General features: G+C 39.5%; 1 protein-coding gene across 2 annotated transcripts in view; it reads right to left on the bottom strand.

The window, feature by feature from the left end:
- TNRC6B (trinucleotide repeat containing adaptor 6B) overlaps positions 1-23,306 on the bottom strand; it is a 119,469-nt gene that overhangs the window by 66,365 nt on the left and 29,798 nt on the right. The window contains exon 3 of one of the 2 annotated variants that reach the window (XM_066550235.1): positions 18,084-18,151. In XM_066550235.1, coding sequence (XP_066406332.1) covers positions 18,084-18,151 — 68 coding nt within the window. Of the gene's footprint in view, positions 1-2,211; positions 2,465-18,083; positions 18,152-23,306 lie in introns of those variants that run through there. The other variant, XM_066550236.1, reaches the window with a different exon arrangement.

Raw genomic sequence — 23,306 nt, 5'->3', positions numbered from 1 at the left:
AATTGCCCAGATTCACACTTAAAATCCTACAGTTGCACAGACTGCACAGCACTCAACACAGCCCACAGTGAGATCTGATGGGTCAAAAGCATATTTGTAACAGGAATTATTTTAATTGATCTTTCCTATTCACAATTACAGTCTCACAAAGCTGCTCAAATGTTTGACAGACTCCTTATTGGAATGATTTCTATTATTCTCGATAGCTGCCTTTTGTCGGACCCACAACAGCTTCTGTAGCTAGAAGCAGTAGCAGTTATTGGGAACCACCCTGTATTCCACCACCTTAACCATCAAGCTATATGTGCAAATACCTACACATTCTGCAAGCATGCAATGTAGGCAGTAAGGCATGAAGGCAAAAAATACACAGAAAAGGCAAGTACTGTTCTGAAGTGCAGATTCTGAGAAGACTACATCCTACAATACTGCCACCTCAGGACACAACTTGGGTTTTCTTTACTTCCTCAGTTCAGCCATCCCATTCTACAGCAATTATCAAATAAATTGCAGTAATTGATATTTCTTTCCAGTAAGCACCAAATCTGAGAATACTTCTACTTTAGACTGCATTTGAACACGGTTCTAATGTCTAATTATTGTTTGTCCATCAACAGGTAGATTCAACATATTTTAGCTACATCCAGATCTCCACAGAGCCCAAGAAGGTCTTGAATAACAAAAGCCATCAGGGTACATCATGTCAAAGACACTGAACGTTTTTAGAGCATTTCCTCAGATACCTGCCAGTAACATAAGGGTGGAATCTAGTAAGTTCATTAACCCTAAGCAAAGGGCATGTGTTACTTCATGTATTAACTGAAGTAACACATGTATTAACTATTAAGTGCTTAATGACCGAAATTACCAGCAAGAAACACTACGTAAAATTTGAGCAGAGTTCTCTTTTATTAGCTTCCTCTAATTTAAAATTAAAAAAAGAAAACTCCAAAGATACCATCTCCTAATTTCCATGAGAAACAACACACTGCAGAATAATTTTGAATATTTGCTAGCCAGTGCAGAAAACAAAAGTCCCAAGATATACAAGTCTATAATGACAACAACCAGATACATTTTCAATAAGCTTATTGAAACCTGTCTCCTCCATTTGTGTTTAACTGTATGCATGTAAGGCCACAAAGAAATATAAAATACGAGCCATCTTGTTGGTTTACAAAGTTGATCTGCTAACCACAATCATTACACTAATACGCTGCAATGTGGAGTACATTCACACGATTATTTGCAGAATTATCTGCTGCTTACATGTTCAGCTACAAAAAAATATCACAATGCAATGCCTGTGAGGAAGGGGTGAAATATAATGTACACCACCACAGAAATTTTTTCATTTAACCCCACAGAAAGGAGCATTACATCACACTCTTACAATGCAGGAGGAGGGGCCTGTTCTCAAAAAGCAAGCTCCAGCTATTTCCCTTTAATTTTCTGCTTGGTTCTGGAGGGAGTTGCAAAAATAACTCGGATTTAAATTTTTAGCAACACAGAAGGCTGGGGGGGGGGGAAGCGAGAAAGTAAGTGTAGGCAAAGGGCTGCGCTAAGGTGGAGATGAACGCTTGCTTCCCGTAGAACACAGAAGCCCGGCAGTGGCAGCATCCCGCACATTCCTGAGTACCTGGCGCACGGCGGACGGGCCGCCAGCCCGGCCGAGCCCGCGCGGAGCCCCGCGGCGGCAGTGCCGGGCCCGGCCGAGCCCCGGCCCCGCCGGGAGCCTCCGTCCCTGCGCCCGCGGAAGGCACGGCCCCGGCCGGCCCCGCTCCGACCCAGCAGCAGAAAGAATGCGAGCTCGGTTTTATACATGCAAATTTTTGCAGCAGATTTAAGAGCTCCGGGTGCTGTGGGGAAGAAATGTCTCTTTAAAAAGCCTCTATTTAAATAAAACAAGATTTTCAGCACTATCTTGTACTTCGCCAGCTCGAAAAATACAAACGATCTTCTGTAATTTGCCTAGGTGTTTTAAATTACAAATATCTTCCAAATCCACACCGCACTTGTACGGAGAGCTCCTTCTAAAAAACCCAAAAAATCCACTAAAAGTGCCGTACACGTACAAGCAGACAAGATCTGAAGCAAGTCTTTGTGCTAGAAAAGACACCTCTGCCAAGCCACGGATGGAAACGGTCAGCTCAGGCTCTTAAAGAAATCAACTGATAGGTAAAAACAATAAAACATAAACGTACCACTAACCTCATAAAGTGCAGCAGTGCTTAAATCCAGCGAGTTGAGGCATACAAGGTAGAAATGGAAATGAAAAAAAAAATCCAAAAATGGTTTTGCGTTTTTGCTTTTTTTGTTTAGGTTTTTTTTTTCCTTTTTTTGTTAATTTTCTTTCTCTCTCTCTTTTTTTTTTTTTTTTTAATTTCAAACGTTCAGAACCCAGCAGACGCTCCGTCGGCCATTTTGGCTGCGCTCCCTCGCTCTCTCCTCTCGCTCCCTCCCTCTCGCTCCCTCTTGCTCTCTCTAAAGGAAGCAGCTTTTTTGTGACCTTCAAATACGGGCGGCTCACGTGACGCCGCGCGCGCTGTCACTCACCGCCCGGGCCCGCCCCGCCCTCCGCCTTAAAGGGACAGCGCCCTGCCCGCACCGGGCCGGCCTCCCCCGCCGAGCCCCGCACCAGGGGGGTATAGTGAGGAGCCCCGAGAGTACGGAGGGCGGCCCAGATGGAGCTGCGCTCTTTAAAACCGGCTAAAAAAACAGCAGCCGGCTAAAAAAACCCAGGAATTATGCTAATTCCACATTAGGGCTGCGGAGCCGACAAGCGGCGGATGGTGAATGTTAAGTCCCTCCAGCCACACGCGCTGCTCTGCGGTGCACCGGGAACACCGACCCCAGCGCTCGCCTGCAGGAACCCCCATTTTAAGCACAACGCCCTCCTGACACAAGGACCGGAGGTTCATGCTCAGACCAAAGTTAATCCAGGCTGTAAGCGGACTGCCCACACCACACGCACGAATAAACCCAAGATCAAGGTCCAGACACAGGAACACCCGCAGGACAGCAGAGCAAACTCGGTCTCTGCCGGCTTGAAGTCTCAGGCTGCAACTCAGCCATTAGGCAGACACTCCACAGCCTCTTCCCAAAAATTTCCATAGATAACTGCTCTAACAGCGGCTGAAACAGAGAAGCCCAGCATCTTGTAACATAAAAAAAATATCTGCGGGATGTTTCCAGATGTTACCCTGAATGTGCAGAAACAGTAAAGAATACCGCTCAGCAAAAGGATATGGTGACATTGGTACGATCCTACTGTGAGGAGACCTGCTCCTGAGTCAGCCCAACACAGGTAGGAGATGCTGGAGCTGACTTTGTAATGGAACCATGCCTGGGGAGGGAGCTGACAGCTCGCTCGGGAAGCTCTTAGGAGCACCCTCAGCATCAAACCCTTAAAATATACAAGTTTTTAATTCTGTAGTTATGCACCGCAACGATGTAGAACGTAAAAAAGCCAAAACACACCTGAACACCAGGAGAACCTGTAACATGTACACCTTGGTACAGACTTTGTGTCTGGGTGTGTGCAAATTGCTTTAAATACGCTACAGCAAGTAAAGTATGAATGCTGCCATCTCAGACCTACAGTTACACTGCTGCTGTGCTTACACTACCTTCTACTTAATCGTTCTGTTCTATATAGCCAAAGATTAAGTGCTGCTAAATCCTTTAGACATAAAACTACTGATAAGTGTGAGGCTAAGTCAGGCAAGCGGGTCCACCCTGAACCTCGTGATTTAATGGGTCTCCCTTACCCTTTGCACTCTTACTTTTTTTTGTTTGTGTTCCCAGTCCCTGCAGGAATTTCTTCAAATTGATTGTGATCTGATTTTCTTTGCTATGCTTCATCCAGGTAGGAAGCAATATTCTGAGCTGGAGGGAAAAAAATCCAATTCCTGACCCTGCACAAGCCACCCTAAGAATCACACCATGTGCCTGACAGCTTTATCCAAACACATCTTGAACTCTGTCACAGACATGGTGCTTTTGCCAATACCTTTGACAGGAATTCTTTAAGCATCTAAATCACCCATTCATGACAATACCATGGAATGAAACTAACTTGTAGATCCATGTGAGGGCACTCCAAAGGAATTAATTTGAGGGGGGGGCAGAAGCTGCACATCTTATGAATGAGAACAAAAATTATTAGTATGTATTATTATTGAACATAAGTCACTGGCCTCTGCAGGAGGCCATGGAAAGCTACTGTGGCTCTGGTTCTGACGTGTTTTGCTCCAACCCTCATAATAAGAAATACAGAAACTCAGACGGGGATTCTGCCACTGACAGGATTCCTTCAACAGGACTACAGGCTGCACTGTGACCATCTGTCTCTGCAGGCTCAACAAACTCTGGCAGTACCTAATGTCAGTTGCATTCTGGGGTACTTAATGAAACAGAAGCAGCTGGATATAACTGCTCAGGTTGCTCTGCCTAAACCAGAGCAGAGAATTGCCCTGCTGGATGTAGCAAACTGGAGTGTTTTGTGGCTGCTCTAATCCAAACATAGCAATTTAGGAAATGTGGTGAAAACTCAGGGAACATCTTATTTGTGGCAAAACCCAAAGAGAACACCACAGTCACTCTAAATTCCTAATGACAAAATTCAAACCAACTGCTAGGCATCCCATTCACACAGTTTCATAAAAGCAAATGTAAATTCACATCTATGAAACAGCTATCCCCTCCTGAAAAAATACATCAAGTACTGCAGCTACATGTTCTATGCATGTTCACACTGAGTAAGACAGTATGCATTAAGCTACAGACAATTTTATTTCTTCTCAAAAGCCAAATTGTTTTACTGAGACCTATAAATCCTCTTAACTTCACTAGGGTTTGCCAACTCTCCATTCTGAAGTCCTGGAAGCCTTTACTTTAAGGAGATGATAATACTGTGGTGACTTTCAGAAGCAAGAACTCACTTGAGTTGCTATGTATCCAAGTTGAAGTAATTGCCATAAAATTTCACCTTGCCAATGTTCTATTGACAAAGCTTTTTTAATCAGAAAGTAAGCAAATTATTAGTGAACCAAAAATATTTAGAGAAGCTAGCATGGGTAAATCTTGAATAACTGTATCTTTAAGTAAAATTTTTTCCACTAAACTACCATTTCAAAGGCATCAATTCTTTACCTATTCTTGTTGGCATATTGATTAAGATGGCTAACAAAAAGGTTTTAGGTTTTTGTTTGATTTGGGAAGCTTGTTGAGTTTTATTTGTTTGTTATGCATCAGAGTAGTTCAGAAAACAGTGGAGTAGAGCATAAATGTACACACAGCATATCCAAAACCTGCACCTTCCTTTTCAGAGGGCAATTGCATTTCAAAAACCTAACCATTAATTATTCTGATGCCAACAGGCTGTTAATGGCCAATGTTAATAGGTTATAGCCTTGTTATGTGCTACTAACTTATCTGATTACAAATAGTTCATTTCTAAGCTCCTTCCACCTGAGGATCATAAAGCACTTTAAAATCTTTAATGAAGCCTCACAGTGCTCCTTTGAGGACAGTATCCAGTATGAGCAGACATATACATGCACGTTAAGAGAGATGCTTACAATCATGGATTCCCTGCACTAGTATCTCAACTGAGACAGGAGAGGAATAGGTTTTTCAATTCATATTAAGCTGTATTGTGGTTCTAGTAAGAACTCATTCTTTTTGATGACCTATCAATAAGAATCAAGCAATTAGGCTTCAATATTATGTACACAGACATGCTCCAGTGTCCACTGGAACTGAGGCATCCACACCCTCCAGCTGTCGAAAAGGAGACCTAGTCTGTCTGACCTGTAGCTCTTTACTCAGATTTAAAAGGATCTGAGTTCATCCCAGTCCATATGCAAAGCTCCCTCTTTCATGAGCTGGCATTTTGTTTGGGCTCAAAGTCCTACTTTGAAGGCTGCACCCTCATCCTCCCAACACTGGACCTCACCCACTCAGCTTTTTATACTGCCTATACACCCATGGCAATAAATATGAGACTTATTTTTTTCCGCAGAAAGTTCTTCATAGCTGATACTATGACAGTGGAAAAGTCAATTAATCTCCTCCTAACACAGCTCCTCTGCAGAAACCTCAAATATTAACAAGTTTCTCATAGCATGAATGCCTTGTCACCAGCTGTCCGTTCTACTGCTGTTGAAGTTTGACTCCTCAAATATTAGGGAAAAAAGGCAGATTTTCTTGCCAAAGTGAACTGAAGCCTATGTGCCCTCTACCCTACTGCAGCTCATCAGTTTGATTTCTCCAGATCTCCCTCTCCCAACCCCAGAAGCGGGGTGCAGCAAGAGATGCAAGATAATTGGAGGCAGATTACAGATTACTCACCAGCTCCCCAGCCAGTCCCCAGCAGTCCAGCTGCTTGGGATTACAATCCCACCAAGCATAACTCTTCAAGCTAAAAGGGATCAGAAAAGTGCCTGCCTTTCCTGAGATCAGGCTAAAAGCATAACTCAGGGTAGGGACATGTATGCAAGGACTATGTGTCATAGCTAATAATAAAAAGCAAGGAGAGAACCCTATAAATTAAGAAATAGAATTAAAAGTCTTAACTTTTCATTGTGTGCTCTTAAAACTACCATATGGTTTATTTCAAGGGAAACAATATTTTTTCTATTAAAAACAGTCTCAGTCCTGGATATTGGATGGTTCAGATCACTTTTAAATTAATTTCTCTAATTAGAGATGCTGAGGCCCAACACTTCTGAAAATTGAAGATGATAGCTAATTCTAGCTGTACCAAGATACTTTTTTTCAGTCTTCACAGCAATTTCACCTAAGCCATTGTGCAAGAGTGATGACCTTGCCTTCAGGAGTGCAAAACTTTCAAGTGTTCAAACAATTTTCAAGGACAAAACACTCACCGTAAGGAAAACTAGGGGTGTTTTTGGGGTCCTACCTTTCCACACTTAGTAAATAGTGAGATATTTTATGCTGCAAATTTGTAAAAACCAAACTGGCAATGGTTTTTAATGATAGTAATCAAAAGTATAACGTAAATAGTTTCTTCAGAGAAAAATACCATTACTAAAAGCATCCAACAAAGGAAAAGCTTGTTTGGTTTCTGAAAAGGTTACAGAAGCTTTTGCATCCCTTACACAAAGGCACTTATCAACACATTTTAGGGATTATTATTACTATTATTATTCAAAACTTGTATTGCAACACTGCTTTGGAGTCATACTAAGCTCAGACCTCATTCATATTTTGCCAGGAACAAAAGAAAGAATACAAGGTCTGAAAACTTCAGTTTAAGAATGACACATGACTTTAAGCCCAAGCCAAGTTCTGATCCTATACATTAATGAAGTACTCAGGAAAAGATAATGAGTCAGAAGGAAAACTTTATTCACCAAATTTTGCAAACACTCGTTTTTCCACCTAATTTTTCCTCAATCTGCTGCAATACTTTCTCTCACTGTTCAGCCTATAAATAATCTACCACTAAGCCTCCACTTCTTCAATTCCCCAAATGCCCTTTCCAGACTGCAGAAAGAGAAAGCTTTCAATCTGCCTTTTAACAAAGTTGTTGGGTGAACAACAGAACTGAAAGCTCATTTCCTACGAATCTCTGTCACACATCACTGCACCTCTACTTTCCACACTAATCCCAGCTTCCTGCACAGCCAGTTCTCCTTTGATGCCAAGGTTCTAACAGCATATTGAGCTCTATGCAGAGCTCTTCCCATAAATTGTTTTCGCCTCTTTCAGTGTCTGGGCAAAAACTAGCATATACTGCAGCTAATCCCAAAACACACACATGATTAGCTGTTAGAAGACATAAGCAGAACAGATAATTATTTGTCTTGTCCTGAAACCCTTCTGTTAGTGGAGAAATCAATTTTGGTCTCTTCTCTAGGAAGCTACAGAAGTTTAATATATGGATAATTGTATTATAGTTTCTTGCTTCTGTGCCTCACTTGACCAGAACTGGACAACAGACTCCAAACTTATTTGGAAAAGATAAAAACATGAAAAGCCATTGCATGAGACTTAACTACTCTAGGAACTGAAAGAATTGACCCCCAAGATCATCTCCTGCCCATGATTATCTACAGCTAAATGCTGATCAAGTCTTTATATCCATATCCTCGGACATAAAATAAGTACTTTCCAGTAACATTACATGCAACAAAATTTGTGTAGATTAATATTCTTAGAATTTCTTTAACCTGCTAATTATCAACCCAGAAGCATTGTGATTTTGAAGGCTACAGTCCTATCCTAACAGGTTCCTAAAATCTTATAAACTGCCAAAATATCAATGAAATGGGAGACAGTTATCTGTTTAATGCAATTATATGAATGAGAGTGAAAAGAGAATCACAGAATGTTCATATTGGTTCATATCCCAAATATGGTTTTGCTCAGAAGGGTCCTTTAAAGATCATCTGGCTCCAACCCCTCTGCTGTGGGCAGGGACACCTTCCACCAGAGCAGACTGCTCAAAGCCCTATCCAGCCTGGCCTCAAACACTTCCACGCATCTTTCAAATAAACAGATGTTCACAGAAATGGTATAATATGCCATCCTAGCCACAGACACAGCAAATGTTGCTTTCTAATTGTTATTTACAGCATGCAAATTGCCATGCCAGTTACATGACTGATCCAACTGACGTTCCATCAACCATTGCTGTTACTACAAATTTCAAAAGGAATAGTAATTTCATTCATTAAAGCCTTCCTTCACCCTGTTTAAGCCTTGGAGCTTTACAAATTTTAAAAAAAACAGCAAGTTTTTCATCTGACCAGGATAGAATATTTAAGAAAAAACTTCTTTCATGTCTACAAGAACTTTACCACAACAGGACCCCTTCTTTATACGGTGCCTTTAGACACCTAAACTCCACTAAACTCCACTAAAACCAGATTTCTTACAAATACTTTTAGGATATATCAGAGAAGACAAGGAAGATTTTTGGACTGGAAGTCTTATTCTAGTTCAGTCTTTTTTTTTTCCTAGCTAAAAAGAGGCTGTGCTGTGCTTAGTGGTTTTTATTGTTTTGAGTTTTTTTAAAATTTATTTTTGGTGAGATAGCCCACTATCTTGCTACACATTTTTCTAACTTGTCTTTAGTTTTAGCATGGGGAGTTCAATCACTGGGCCGGAAACCTTGTGAGCAAAGGAATTTCTGGCATCTTGGTTGAAGCTGGCACCGACCCATTTTCCTTTGTTCTCATTAAAGGAACCATAATATGCTAAGTTAAATAATAATAATAAAAGCAAGCCAGACCAAAACAAAACACCAAAAGTAAAAGCAGAATATGAAAAGAATGTATTTTGAGTGGATTACTGTAAGAGAGGATTTCCCTAATTTGACTTTTTTTTTAATAAAGCACTATTTAGTGCTGCAAAAATCTGTAAATGGATCTTTCCAAGAGACTTGAACATCTTCCCTGAGTAATTTGCCTTCATGTATAGTCCTCCAGTTTGAAATGTCAGGAAAGGAACAGCTGGCTATCCAGGCAGAAAATTCTACAAGCTGTAACTGTCACAAATATTCAAATGCATGCAGTAACCCAAAAACCAGTATGACTCCCAAATATTAACAACTTTGACTTAGGGCAAAGAGTCCAGCAAATTCAATCTATTTAGGTAGGAGAAAAAGAAATCATAGCAGCTCTCCAGATCACAGCATGCCAGAGGAGCAATGCAGCTTAAGACCTGCAAAATATCTCTGTAAACAAGTTTTTAATTCATACCATGTTTACCACACAATACAATATTTTTAGTCATACAAAGTAAGTAATATCTTTTCCATGGAAATAAAGAGCTTGTTTTTTTTCCTTACCTCCTTTTCTTTAACCAATAATGGTCACTTCATCAAGGCATCTGCATCTTAGAACTGTGACCATTTACCTGTCTCTACTTTAACCTCTGGTATACCTAAGTCACAGTACATAGTCATCAAAATTCCTATTTTTTCCACACAAACAAAAAGACATCACAAACTCATTTACATAACATAAAAGCAGTAGTGCTTTTTTCCCCTTTCCTTCCTTCATCTCCTTGAAAGGAAGAGTCAACCATTTAACCATTGTGGGTATACACACAAAAAATACCAAAAATTGATGATTTTTTTTTTGAGAGAATGAAGCAGAGAAAAAAGCAGTGAGCATCTTAAATTTGATGCAAAAAGGGGAAAAAATTTTAGGACTGTAATTCATACACATTTATGATGCCACTGACTTGTGCTAGCAGTCCAAAAACTAAATCCTTAGCAAATCAAAATTAGTGGCACTAACTTGGCGTAGGTACTACAGAAATTCATCTAAACTGTATTTTTACATTAAGAATATAGACAAAATGCTAATTTAGACAGGACTCAAAATTATTAAAAGCCCATTTTAGAATCGTATTTAGGTTGGAAAAGACCTTCAAGACCATCAAGTCCAACCATCAACCAGCATTGCCAAGTCTACCACTACACCTTAGATGATTTTGCTTGCTATTCTTTAAGTCTGTCAACTGACTCCCATGGTAGGTGTCATCCAAGAGCTGCCATCTAAATAGCAACAAAATGCTGAAAAGAGAGCAATGTTCAGCCACCCATATAAATGATATATTGGAGGGCAGTTATCCCAGCACCTCCTGAGGAAGTTGGCAACTTTGGGAGAGCGAACAAAGGAACAGCCACTAATCAAACAGACCTAAAAGCCCCCAACTCCTTGGACAAGGAACTCCGGATGTCAATAGAGTGTCCAGCAGATAGTTTTTCCTGGAATTCCTAGAAAGGGACTAGAGGACAGGAGTAGGTGGAGAAGTGGGTGGTGGTGTCTGGAATACAGAGGCTTTGGGATTTTAGGAATTTGATCAGTATGCAAATACTCTCCCCTTTAAAGTACAGTAAGCTCTGTAAGACAGTAGCAAAATCAGGATATCCTCCATTCCACTAGCAATCACAATTACTACTAACTGGAATAACTAGAGATAACAATCAAAGTATCAAGGATACATGACCCTATGGGTATTTTGCAGTATATCATACTCACAAAATCAGGCAATCTAGAAGGGAAATATATTTTCACTAAGGCAAGTGTGAAGCAGTCTCTTGATCAGATCAGACTGCAAATTCAGAAGCAGGCTCTGTGCACTTCCTAACAGGACAAATGCAGATCTTGGGGTGTGGGGAGAGCCCAAACAAACTAGCCTGTTTCTCACCACAAGACATCTGGAAGAGAGCATCATAAAATCCTCAGCAAAGAAGTGCCAAAGCATTCACGCTTAGAATGTACACTGCCCAAAATATTTTCCTCTCTCAATATTCCAGCAGCGGTGTAGACTAAACACATTGTGATAACAAGTGGGAACTTCACTTCCAAAGTTGACATTTTCTGTGTGACTTCCTTTTTTTTCCTTAACGGTTGCTCATCTGGCTTCCGTTTCTTTCCACATATTAAGAAAATACTTGCAAAACAGCAGTACATGAAGCTGTAGGCTAGCTGAGGTGTATGAAAGGACTGTATTTGTTCATGATTTTAAAGGAAAAAAAGAAAAGATAAAATCACTGAGGACATGAAATGTGGAGTCTTAAAAATCATGAAATGACAACTGAAAGCCTTTTCAAGTCTAACTTTCAGAAGCAAATGCCTAATTTTAAAATAGCTTTGCTTAGAATACTCAGACAAGTGTCTTCCTGTGGGTAATACTTATAATTTTAAGTACAAAAACTTCAAAACATTTAATTATAATACTGAACTAGTAAAATCTGGAAGACAATGAGGCTTTTGCCATTTTAAAGTGCTTGTGTATAAATTCCGCATTTTGTTCAGAAGTACTACATTGTAAGGGTGCAAGTCAGCTTTTGTAACTTTTTTGACTTACAAGTCAAGCTAAAACACAGCTGCTTCTACAGATACAGATTTCGCTCCTGTCTTGTTCATTTCTACCTACTCAATTGCAAAACAAAGGACAATTCTTTTCTCTATGCCTCAGGGCCCATTAAACACACAGGTAAACTTGCCTTCAAATGCAAACTGTCCTGTCACTCACTCCACTGTATGGACTAAAAACATCTGTATAGTAGGAAGGTGATGAAAATACTCCTTAATCCTTAGCTGGACCAGTTTTCATTTGGTTTTAGTTTAATGATCTCACACCCTTAAATACCCTATCAAATCTCTAAGGGTATAAAAGAAAGAAGTTAGAACTCTCCTACTGACATGCCAGTATCAGAGCAAGCCTGAGTTACCACTGGCTCTGAAGCCCAGTCTGACACACAAACAGAACTGCAGCAGCCTGTGGCAGAGAGGTCTGCCATGGCCAACACAGACATCCCACATCTCACTGTGGGGACTTGTTAGGATCCCAGTCAGAGGACTTAAATGTTTGGGGACATTTCTTTGATGGGCTAGTTATTCTACACACAGAGAACAATCAGCAATATAAAGACAGCTATGCCTTTACATAATTCTTGAATGTAATTCAAGAAATAATGAATTGCCATTCATTTCACAGAATTTGGGTTGATATGCAAATTTAGGTACCTCAAAACTAAGTAGATAATCTGAATTAGGATCTGGATACTACTTTGAAAATCAGAGCATGAATCTTCTGACAAAAACCAGCCTCTGCTGAGGTCAGTACTGCCAGTAAATTTAAAAAGTGTAATGGCACTCAAGGCAAGCCTCAATATCTTCTGTAATATTGAATGTCCTTAAAACATCAAACAAATCCCCTGTTACACAAGCTTTTAGCTAACTGCTTACATTTGGTAAGAACAATGTTTTATCCCAAAGGAACAGAAGCTATGCTAGGGACCACGTGGAATTTCAACCGTTCAAAAGAACTCTGCAGCAGTTCATAACAATGTCTATCATTGTCACCAGCCAAACCAGACAACTTCAGGATATACCACTGCGGCCATTTTATAGTTTTCAGCAACACCATAGAAGAGTAAGATTGGTTCTTTTGTGCCATTGAAGCGGTGATGTTTACATGTGCCCCGGACATAGCAGGCTGCTGAAAACAAAGACTGGCCTGTAAACTGGCTTCTTGATTTCACTTAGTTTGCCCACAGCAAAACTAAGCCAGGGGGAGGGGGGAGCTAGTCTGCTGTAAAGGTGAACACAGGGGTAAGTTTTAATGAAGACTGGGCCACGTTCAGATACACACATTCAAAGATGAAAGGCAATGATCATAAATTCTTACTGAATATTAGGAAATTTTCTTCACTGTGAGGGTGATTATTATTGCAACAGACTGTCCAGAAAAGCTCTCGAATAAACCTGAGAAGCTTGATACAACTCAGAAGTTAAATCTAACCTTCAAACTGGCCCCTCCATCCCATCCCCCCTCTTTGGACACAGTACTGGACAAGATGGCTTTTGGAGTCTGTAATTCCTGTTTCCAGGTTAGGCCAATTTAGCTACTATTTTTTTTTAACTGTAGTGTCACACAAATCTGTGAAGACATTGAACCTTCCTGCTGAAATGTCAAAGAAAAATAAGATACTATTACCAAATGTTAAACAATTTTGTGATGCTCAGTGGTTCCAATCTCATCCTGGTATTACTGCAATTTTGGAGGGCTTCATTAAAAACCCTTGCCTCAGAATCAGTATATTAAACTATCAAGCCAGAGAAAAGCCCATTCAGTAGGTCTAACCAATGACACTTTCTAAATTACAGAAATTATCTTATTTTGATACCTTTCTTAAAATGTGAATCACTTCCAGATGTACAAATTGCCAAGACAGTTGAAGAATTTTCTCTCCCATTACTACAAAACAGCAGGTAAGGAATAGCCAGCTGAGGCACTTCAAACAGCAGTAGCAGCTTGGCTTACCGTCCTACTAAATGTGAGTATGAACTTGGCTCACTTTTTGTCTGAACAGCTACTGTCAAACAGACCTCTCCATGTGCCAGTTAGGAAGAGTAAAACACTTACATTTATCTTATAAAGAGGAGTAGTTTTTCATTACCCAGTCCCTTTCACTCATTAGGGTGCATACATTTCTGGTTGTGACAGCAGGTGGTAATTTATTAGCACAAGCAGAGTTGCTAATTAATGCTGCTAGAGCTAGGAGCAGAACCTCAATTTAAGGACTTCAGCAGAATTCTTCTTCCTGCCCCATGCTCATCAACAGAAGTTTGACTGTTTTGGAAAGATGTTTCTGGATCCCATTTGCCTCTTAATCTTTGCTCCAGCAGTAGCAAAGTAAAAGCCCTATTACAACTGATAAGGGCACTACAGGCTTCTGCCATCTAAAATGTAAGTATTTTGTGGGGTTAGATAATATTTACTACCTAAGCATGCCAGCTCAGGTCAACCTCTTTGTAATGGATGAAAATATGAGAGAATACCTCTAACAAAATGTTCACCTGTAATTAAACATAATGACATCTTTCTTCATTGGGAAGGAAGGAAGGAAAAGGGTTTCTTACCAAACATATTAGCCACATAAGAAAATTATATGACTAAGCATAACATACAGTTATATCCCATGCCAGACAGCTAAGAAGGGAGAAGGTTACAGAGTACATAAAAACTGGGAAGTAACAATTTATCAAGGAGTCACTGGCCCTCAGCCAGAGCAGGAGCACGGTGTGAGATGGCCAGGATCCGCTCCAGCAGCCCCAGCAGGCTCACTTCTTCTGAAGTTCAGCTTTTAGCATAAATCACTTGGCTGTTGCACAACCATGACACATGCACTGCACATAAACTGCAAATCTTTCACAGGACTGAGATGACTGTGGCCATTCTATTTCTCACTTGTACTAAGGATGTTAAATAGGTAACTTCCTCATAATTAGTTTAAATTGAAATAAATTTTATCCATATTGTAAAAGATCAGTTGAAGATTTCTGAAGCCCTTGTATACAGTTTAACCAGCTAATTCCTTCCCATAAAGGTGACTGGTATCAGAAGACAGCACTTCTCAGGTATCACCTACAGCTCAATTAAAAATCTTAAAATGCTGTAACTTCAGTATCTGTCCAAAAGAACTGTCCAGTACAGCAGAAAAAAGGCTCACAACATTGCAGCAGGGTTGTTTGTTGTTGCTGGGTTTGTTTGCATTTTTTGTGTGTGTGTTTGTTTAATACTAGAAGGCAAAAATGCCAAGTTTTTATCCCTGAGTCAAACTGGGGAAATAATCTGTTTCATAAAGTGCCAGAAATCATCCATGGATGCTGGTTCCTTATATTCAGTTTTGAAGCTATACTTTAGCAAAGGAAATTTCACATGAAATTAGGTAGGAACTATTGCATCCACTGAAAGTGCATGCTAGGTAAGAACTATTGCATCCACTGAAAGTCTCTCAGAAGCATCTTTTTATTTCTGTTCTTTCATTGTCCAGTAAAGCTTTGAGCACATAGAAATGCAGATAAATAGTAAGAAATTTGCAGGGCTTTCCTAGGAGGTCACAGTGGCAGACTACTCTGGAACTCTGGTGCAAGTTCACTCCCATGCTAAAACCATACCTTCTGAACACTTCCTCAGTAATGTCAGTGCAGAGCTACCCAGATCAGGCTGCCTAATGAAAGGCAATTAAATTACAATGGCCAACTTGCCTGAAAAGTAAATTAGAAGCAGTCAAAGGAAAACCATTCCATCTGCATAGCTGTAGAGGCAGTAAGTTCTACTAAGTCTAAGGACAGCTGGAAAGGGAAGGAAGCATCTTCAGTGGATCAGCTATTTCTGTAGAGAACATTTGAATTAGAGACTCTACATTCAAACTTAGAATGTACCTTTCACTAACAAACTCCAATTTTATTTCAAGCCAACTAGGAGGACAACAGTAGACATGGGTACACCAAATCACAGAATCACTGCAGATGGATGGGATCTCTGGGATAATCAGAGATAACCATGCCTTTGCTCAAAGCATGGTTAACTACAGCAGGCTGAAGTAGAATTAGGGTTGTGCTTGGCTGAGTTTTCAGTCACTTAAAGGGCTATGAAGGCACAACTTTTCTGGGTAACCTCTTCTAAAGGTCTGATCATGTTTAACATTAAAAAAAGAAAATTTTTTTCCCTTGTGTTTGAGTGGAGTTTCCTGTATTTCAGTTCCTGCCAATGGCTTCTGGCCTCTCCACATGGCCCCACTGTGAAGAATTTGGTTCCATCTTCCTTAGTCTCCTCATCAGATACCTATACACATGATAATAATATCCTCCCCAAGTTTTCTTATCTCAAGGCTAAACAGACACAGCTTTCTCTGCTTCTCCTCTGTCAGATGCTCCAGAGTTCCTCTCTGTCCTCTTTCAAAAACCCAGTCCAGTATGTTGATGTCCAGCTAATCCCCACTGCAAGTAAGTAATAATACAAAGAAGTAACTTCAGATTTTTTTCTTCCTTCTCTTACGACAAGAGGTAAACTCTGTCAAGGCAGACAATTTTGTTAGTTAGCTGAAAATTTGATACTGTGGGTTGAGAAATATTCGAGTGATTGATTTAAATTTAAGAGCAATACCCACAATTGAATTTTGCTGGCATTATGCTACTATTAGTTGCATAAAACAACTACCTTCAACTCTTTGTTGCATTACTAAAATTGCACCTTTAGACTTGAATCAAAATATTATTAAGAATGATACTCCTACAGCAGAATCTGTATGACAAGGTTCCAGATGCCACCTGAGCACAATTTTACTAGTTAAAAATTAAAAATACCGCCTATCACTAATCTCACATTCTTTAATAACCAGAGATTTCAAGAAGAGAGATAATGTTTCAAGCCACTTGAAAAGCTCCAGTTAAAAATCAGATCAACTCCAAAGTAATTCTAGTTTCCACTTGCACTTAAAATAAGACACCTAACAAACACAAGGCTATATCAAATCCAACACAACATCCCTCATATTATTCACTATGATAATGTATTTCATTAAACTACTAGATAGATAAAGAAACAATTCAGAAGAGCAGAAATCTAACTCCTACTTTTTATTTCTGCTCAAATTTTTCTTCTGGAACTTTCTGAAGTTTCTACTTCAACAACTTTGGTATCTCTTGGTACCACAGTAAGTTGCTCAATCTGAACAGATAGAAATAATAACAATTACTTTGAGAAGTTTGGCTCATGTCCATGATGGAAAGAATGTGCACATTCAGCATTAGAACTCTGCTGACCTCAACTTGCCTACCTCAGAAATGGTTTCTCACTGTCACAGATGCAGTGCACTTACAGTTGCCAGCTTATCTAGGAGGCAAAGTAGACCTTCACCCCAAGCCACATCCCAGCCTTTCTGCAACAAGTGTAGTGAAGATCAACAAGAAATTCTCATGAGGAGATATCCAATTAGGCTTAGGAAAAAAAGAGTTCTGTGATCTAGATTTTCCAAAGACCACCTTCCTGTTTGCTCCAAATGACAGGAAAAGAAAAAAAAATTAATTATGGTATCAAAACTGAATTACCATTGCATTAACTAGTGAAAAGAATATGGAATACAGCCATCATTGAAGTACTTCTAGGATAAGGCTCTGTTCTTCCTATCTGAACAAAAACCCAGGGAAAAAGTCAAACCAGTTGGATTTCAGTTTGAAATCATATGAAAAAGCCTTTTCCTAACAGAAATCAGTGATTTTCTTCTCTGATCAAGCTGCTTTCCCTAAAGCTCTGTGTACCAGCATCTTATATTGTTCATCCTCAAAGGAGCATTTTGTTTGTAATTTTTGATCTTTTATTAAAATGCATTCTAAAGAAATAAGGCTCAAAGAGGACCAATCTGCCACATGCACACCAAAAGGAAGGCCCTGGTTCTTTAATATTTCACATTATTTCAGTGAAGAGCAGCTGTATAAAAACTTCATGTACACACTTACTACGTCAGTGCCAAGCTTCCAGAATGATTATCCCTTTTACAACTATTTCTGATTCATGTGTTGAAATTGCAATGCATATTTCTATGCTTTAAATTTAAGGCAAATCAACATCCTGCCTCTTTTTTTTTTTCCCAGCCACCATCTACTATTATATTTATATATGTGGATATTTGAGGAACCGAAAGGGTGAGCACTAAGCAACCAACCAATGCTCCCAGCACGCTTAAACGAGAGTGCTTCACACCATTTACTACGGTAAGGCCCTTTTTAAATAAACGTGTGACTCACTGTTTGTTTTCTTCACCAGGAGGTGGAGTCTTGCCATGCCCCTCCATTACAAAATCCTCATGTTCCATCTGCAAAGGCAAGCATTGCAGGTCAGAAATCGGTGGAGCAAAACGCACATCACCTAAAGTGGCCCTTTTCATATGCAACAACTCCAAACAGCCACTTTACCACAGTGGCTGGTCCAGAACAGATCATGTAGTTTCTTAGCAACATATGTACATCTCCAACCTCATTGCTATGGTATCATTTCATAGCACAAATTTCAGAGAAATCTTGCAAGGGAAAAAGAATGGTTTAATGGCTATAGCAGAATACTATCAGTCAAGGTACATACACTTTATGTTCTGGCCTGTTAAGGGCTTCCCTTGTCATTCTAAGTATTATTTCTACCACTTCTTCCCTATGTATAAAGCAGGAATTTAAAAAAAAAGGTTTATCAACAAGTATAGAAAAGAATTAAAATTTTAGAAGAAACTTAAGCACAGAAAGAAATTGCTGCAAAAGCAGAGTACTTCTTGTGAAAAATAACTTTTCTTTGAAAAAAGACTAACTGCACACGAAGCTTAGTTAGCAGGGTAAAAAAGAGGCCTAAGGAAACCTCAAATAAATGCTGTTCCAATGACAACATAAGGTAGGCATTTCCTTTGGCTCTCTTGTTCGAAGATTCCAAGGGCAGTAAGGAAGTCTTATGTTTAATTGTTTGCTTTTAAAATATCAATTTTAGCATAGATTTTTCTTTTGGAGAGAAAGAAGAATTACATTATATTTGCTCATTCATTAATTATGCACTCTTCTTTTAATCACTTAATTCAGCCAGAAGTTCTTGCACAAGTAGCAAAAATATTCTTCTCTTTATATAAAAATTCAACACATGCAATTAGTATTTTATATAAATATCCAGATACAATTAGCAATGTTCTACTTCATGTGAAGCCAGCAAACAGGTCCCACTGCAATAGTCAGTAAGGCACACAACAAAGAACTGAATCATAATCACACAAATCCATGCCACTACATTGAACTGGAAAGAGGAGAGAAGCACTATTCAGTCAGTTAAGATAACACAGCTTAGTCAGTCTTTGAAAGGGCAAAAACCCCCCAAACCAACTCAAAATCCATCAGCCACTTCCCCTTGTGCCCCTGCCCTCCCCCAAAAGAGTCAAGTTTACTCATTTGTACATTAATACTTTTGTCAGGTCAAAAATACTTTCAAAACCCCAAAATCTGCATATGGACATCTAACAAGGATACAAGAAATTATGTTATTTGACTGCCCAGGCAGAGCCCTAAGCAAAACCATGAACAAAATGACAAAGTGTGGAACTGTAAGGTGCCAATGACATCCATAAGACAGACAGTCAATCAAATATGTATAAATTCACATTTGTAAACATGTACCCCCATGTGTCCCAGTCCAAATAGTATTTTAATGTAAAAACAATGTTTGAAAACAAGAAAATTTTTATTTACAGTTATTTAATAACTTGGACTTTTATCCATGTATTCCCACCATATTAGATGCACAAATCTACTTGTACTTCAGTCCATACCTGATTCACAAGAGCTCTAACAGCTGGACTCACACCTGTCTAGCTAAAGACATCCATTCCACTTAATTCTGTTGTTCAAAATGCTGAAACACCAAGTGGGTCAATGGGTAAACTAGTTACAGATTTGTGGCCACATTGCAAAACAGCATGGTTCTGTAAGTGAGAGTAAATGTTTAAGAATTACTCTTACACAGGAGGTGTTTTAGCCTGTTGCTGGTATGAGACAAGTACAATTCACAGGAATGGTAAGCAAGGGAACAGTTTGTGGCCAGTACTGGGAAGATGAAATGCAGCCTTTGGGAGTAAAGAGGCACTACAAACAGCATATTTAGTGCTAAACTAACAAGATTCCCATATAAAACATAAATTCAATATAATGAAGCTGTAGAAAAGGAGGTATCATAAAAAAACCACACACACACATACACAAAAATAATGACAAATAATAAAGGACCTGAGCTAAGAACAAGGTTGTTGGTCCAGGCACAATCTCTTTTAAAACAACTAGAGAACCCTATCTACTTTAAGAAATGTTAAATCAGTTTGCTGTACTTCAGATAGTAGACAGAAGTACCTGAAATTACTAAAATATGCATCATTAAAAACTGTAGAAGATATGGTACAATGGCAGAGACACTCACAAGAAGTTCACAAAAAAAATTAATAACTGAATGAGGAAGTACTCAGGAAGACAGAAACTATACAATATACAAAATAAAGATTAATTGGTAGTGTTTCATTGATAAATAAAGCCAATGATAAAATTCATCAACACACTAAAAAAAGTCATGGGAAGGTCAAGGAATTGACTATTAGTCAAGTAGAAAATATCTCTTTGAGAATGGATAAACAGCTAGACTTGTAGGAAACATTTGGCTGGTGAGGCTCAGAGGACAAAGTGCTGTATGCTGCCTGAGGATGGTATCAAGTGAAGTGCTGCAGGAGTCTAGGATAAGTCCATTAAATATTTTTGCCAATGCCTTGCAGGGCCAGTAAGGCATAATCTAGCCAGAATTTTAAAATAAAGTTTAACAGGGGTGAAGAGGATCAATCAACAAGTCTAAAGACAGGGCTGCCATTCAGATGGACCTAGACAGCCTGGAGGAGTGGTCCCTTCAGGATTTGTATGAATTCAGACAGGACAAACACAAAACACTTGCACCTGAGAGGCCCTGGCAACAATCCAGGCCGATGAGCGGCTGGGGAGCAGTTCCATGGAAAAGGTCTTGGCACAAAGCAAGCTGATCGTGTGCCAGCAGTGAGCCTTGTCAGGAAAGGTCACCAGCATCCCAGGCTTTATTAAGAAGTACTTTGCCAGTAGATGAGGGAACTGATTGCCACCTCTACTCAGAGCTTATTATTCCAGACATGGTCTAATGCCCTTCCTTTTGGGCCCCCACAACACAAGAAGTACACCCAGAACGTGGACACAGGAGCCACCAAGATGCTCAAGGAGCCAGAGCACTTGTCCTGTGAGTAAAGGCAGAGGGAGCTGGGCTGATTCAGCCCGGAGAAGAGATGGCTTTGTGCAGACCTTCAAGTGTCTGTACCTACAAGGAGGTCAGCAAGCAGTCAGGCTCACCACAGGGGTACCTGTGACAGGACAAGAAGCAGTGAGACCATGCTCAAACTAGGGAAGTCCAGAATGGACACACGGTAACTTATTTTCACCATGAGGACAGTCAAGGACTGGAACAGATAGCCTAGAGTAGTTTTGCAGTCTCCTTGCTTCGGGTTTTTCATGGACTGACTAGGTAAAATCCCTCACAACAGGGTCTGACCTCACAGGTGACCCTGCTTTGAGCAGGAGTCAGACTGAAGACCTTGAAATGTCTCTTCGAACCTGAATTTCCCAGCAATCCTATGAACCCAAGAACAGATTCAGTTTAATATTGAGAGATAACACCCATGAGAAAAACCTTACTGAATTCCCAACCCAGCAAGAACTTGTACTTCATCTGGAAAAGTCTAAGAAAAATATCTTAAAAAGTTGCATAATCAAAAAAATGCCAACAGAATAGAACAACCACCAAGAAAAAATAAGTTATGCTGAAGGAAGAAACACTGAAAAGTCTGCAGCAGATCTATAGTATGCCCTCTTTTAGAATAGTGTCTATGAGTAGAGACAATGAAGACTCAAACCCCTTCCATAACACTCCAAAAACATGAGAGCTCAGAGTAGAGAACAGTGCAGGCAATGGGGAGACTTCATATAAATAAAATCCAAAATTTGGCTGGCAAATCTCCCTCAATGCAAGATAACAGCACTGAGGCATACACAAAAAAAAAAAAAAGCAGCATGACAGTATTGTAAGAAACATCACCCCTTTGCTATTACAATGTAAATAAAACCCTACTCACTCTCAAAAGAGCACCTGTAAGAGGATACACAGAGAAAATGTATTACTAAGCAGATAAAAAATTAGTTCTTGAACAAATTGCAACACTGAATTTCACAAGTCTTTGCAGGTTTTATGGTTTATGTACCTATATGTGCAAAGATTTATCTGTGTATTAGAGGATTAGAAACAATAGCAGTATAAGCTTTTCTGTTTCTAGCAATGTCATTGCTTTTGCAAAGTGAAAGGAGAAGTTATTTATAAAGATCATTCAACAGGCCTGATCCAGTGCAGCAATTTCTGCCTTCCTCTATTTGCAGAACCTTGATTCTAACTTTCTTTTGTTTGCCTGCATATGTTAAACAATTTGATGATCAGTGATCTCTGTTTTGCACTTGGAATTCTGCAAGTTTTAAAATTTTTGCTAGAAAGTGATACACAGCTTATTTAATGGCCTAAAATATCTAGAATAAGCTCATAAAGTCATACCCATTTACATTCTTCCTGCAACATTTAAAAGTCACTTTATTGGGTAGTTAATCTTAATTCAAAGATATATATCTGACAAAGAGCCTTCTGAAAACAATTTATGAGCAAGTAAAATTCCAATAAAATTCAAAAAGCATTGCTTACATATTCATAAAGTTTGTTCTTAGGCCCAGCTATCTATTAATTAAAGATTAAAAAAATACTTCAAAATTAAAATGCTTAGGCCTTATTTTCCCGCTGACAGTAATGACATCATACAGCAGAAAGAACGAGAACGAGAATGTGGTACTTCAAGTTTTTGACTAAGTGGCTATCTGAGGATGAACTGAAGAGAGGAACAGCACATAAGAGCCACAGTTAGCTGAGAATACTCTTCTTTTTCTCCTCCACCCACAGTTCTTATACAATTCCTATGCACATTTCTTCCCCACAAGTCTCTCAGTTTCCCTTTATTCTGTCACCACCCCATCCTCTTCAGCACACTTTGAGTCTTTTTTTAAAGAAAACTGGAGCCCAGAACTCTTGTTAAGTTCCAGCCATCCACAGCATCCAGCAGCCTCACCAGCTCTGGCTCATTGCAATATTTGGAAAAGGTGCTGCTCTCTAAGCCTTGAGTCTCTCTTGACTCACTTCCATTATTGAGGAAACGCAGTTGTCCTCAATATGTAGAAAAAGAATGGAAGGTGGAGCTAAGACAGAGCTCCTGGATCTCTTGTATTGCTCCCAAGGAAAGGAGAAAAGGTGGAATGGCAGAGGATCTGAAACGCTTTAGCTTCTCTTAAGAGGACTGCAGAGGGAGCCATTGATTCCAAGAGGAGGGATCAAAGGAAGCACACTCCACACCT

Source organism: Molothrus aeneus, chromosome 5 (assembly GCF_037042795.1).
Source record: "Molothrus aeneus isolate 106 chromosome 5, BPBGC_Maene_1.0, whole genome shotgun sequence".
NCBI lineage: Eukaryota > Metazoa > Chordata > Aves > Passeriformes > Icteridae > Molothrus > Molothrus aeneus.
This window is presented reverse-complemented; position numbering and strand designations above follow the sequence as displayed.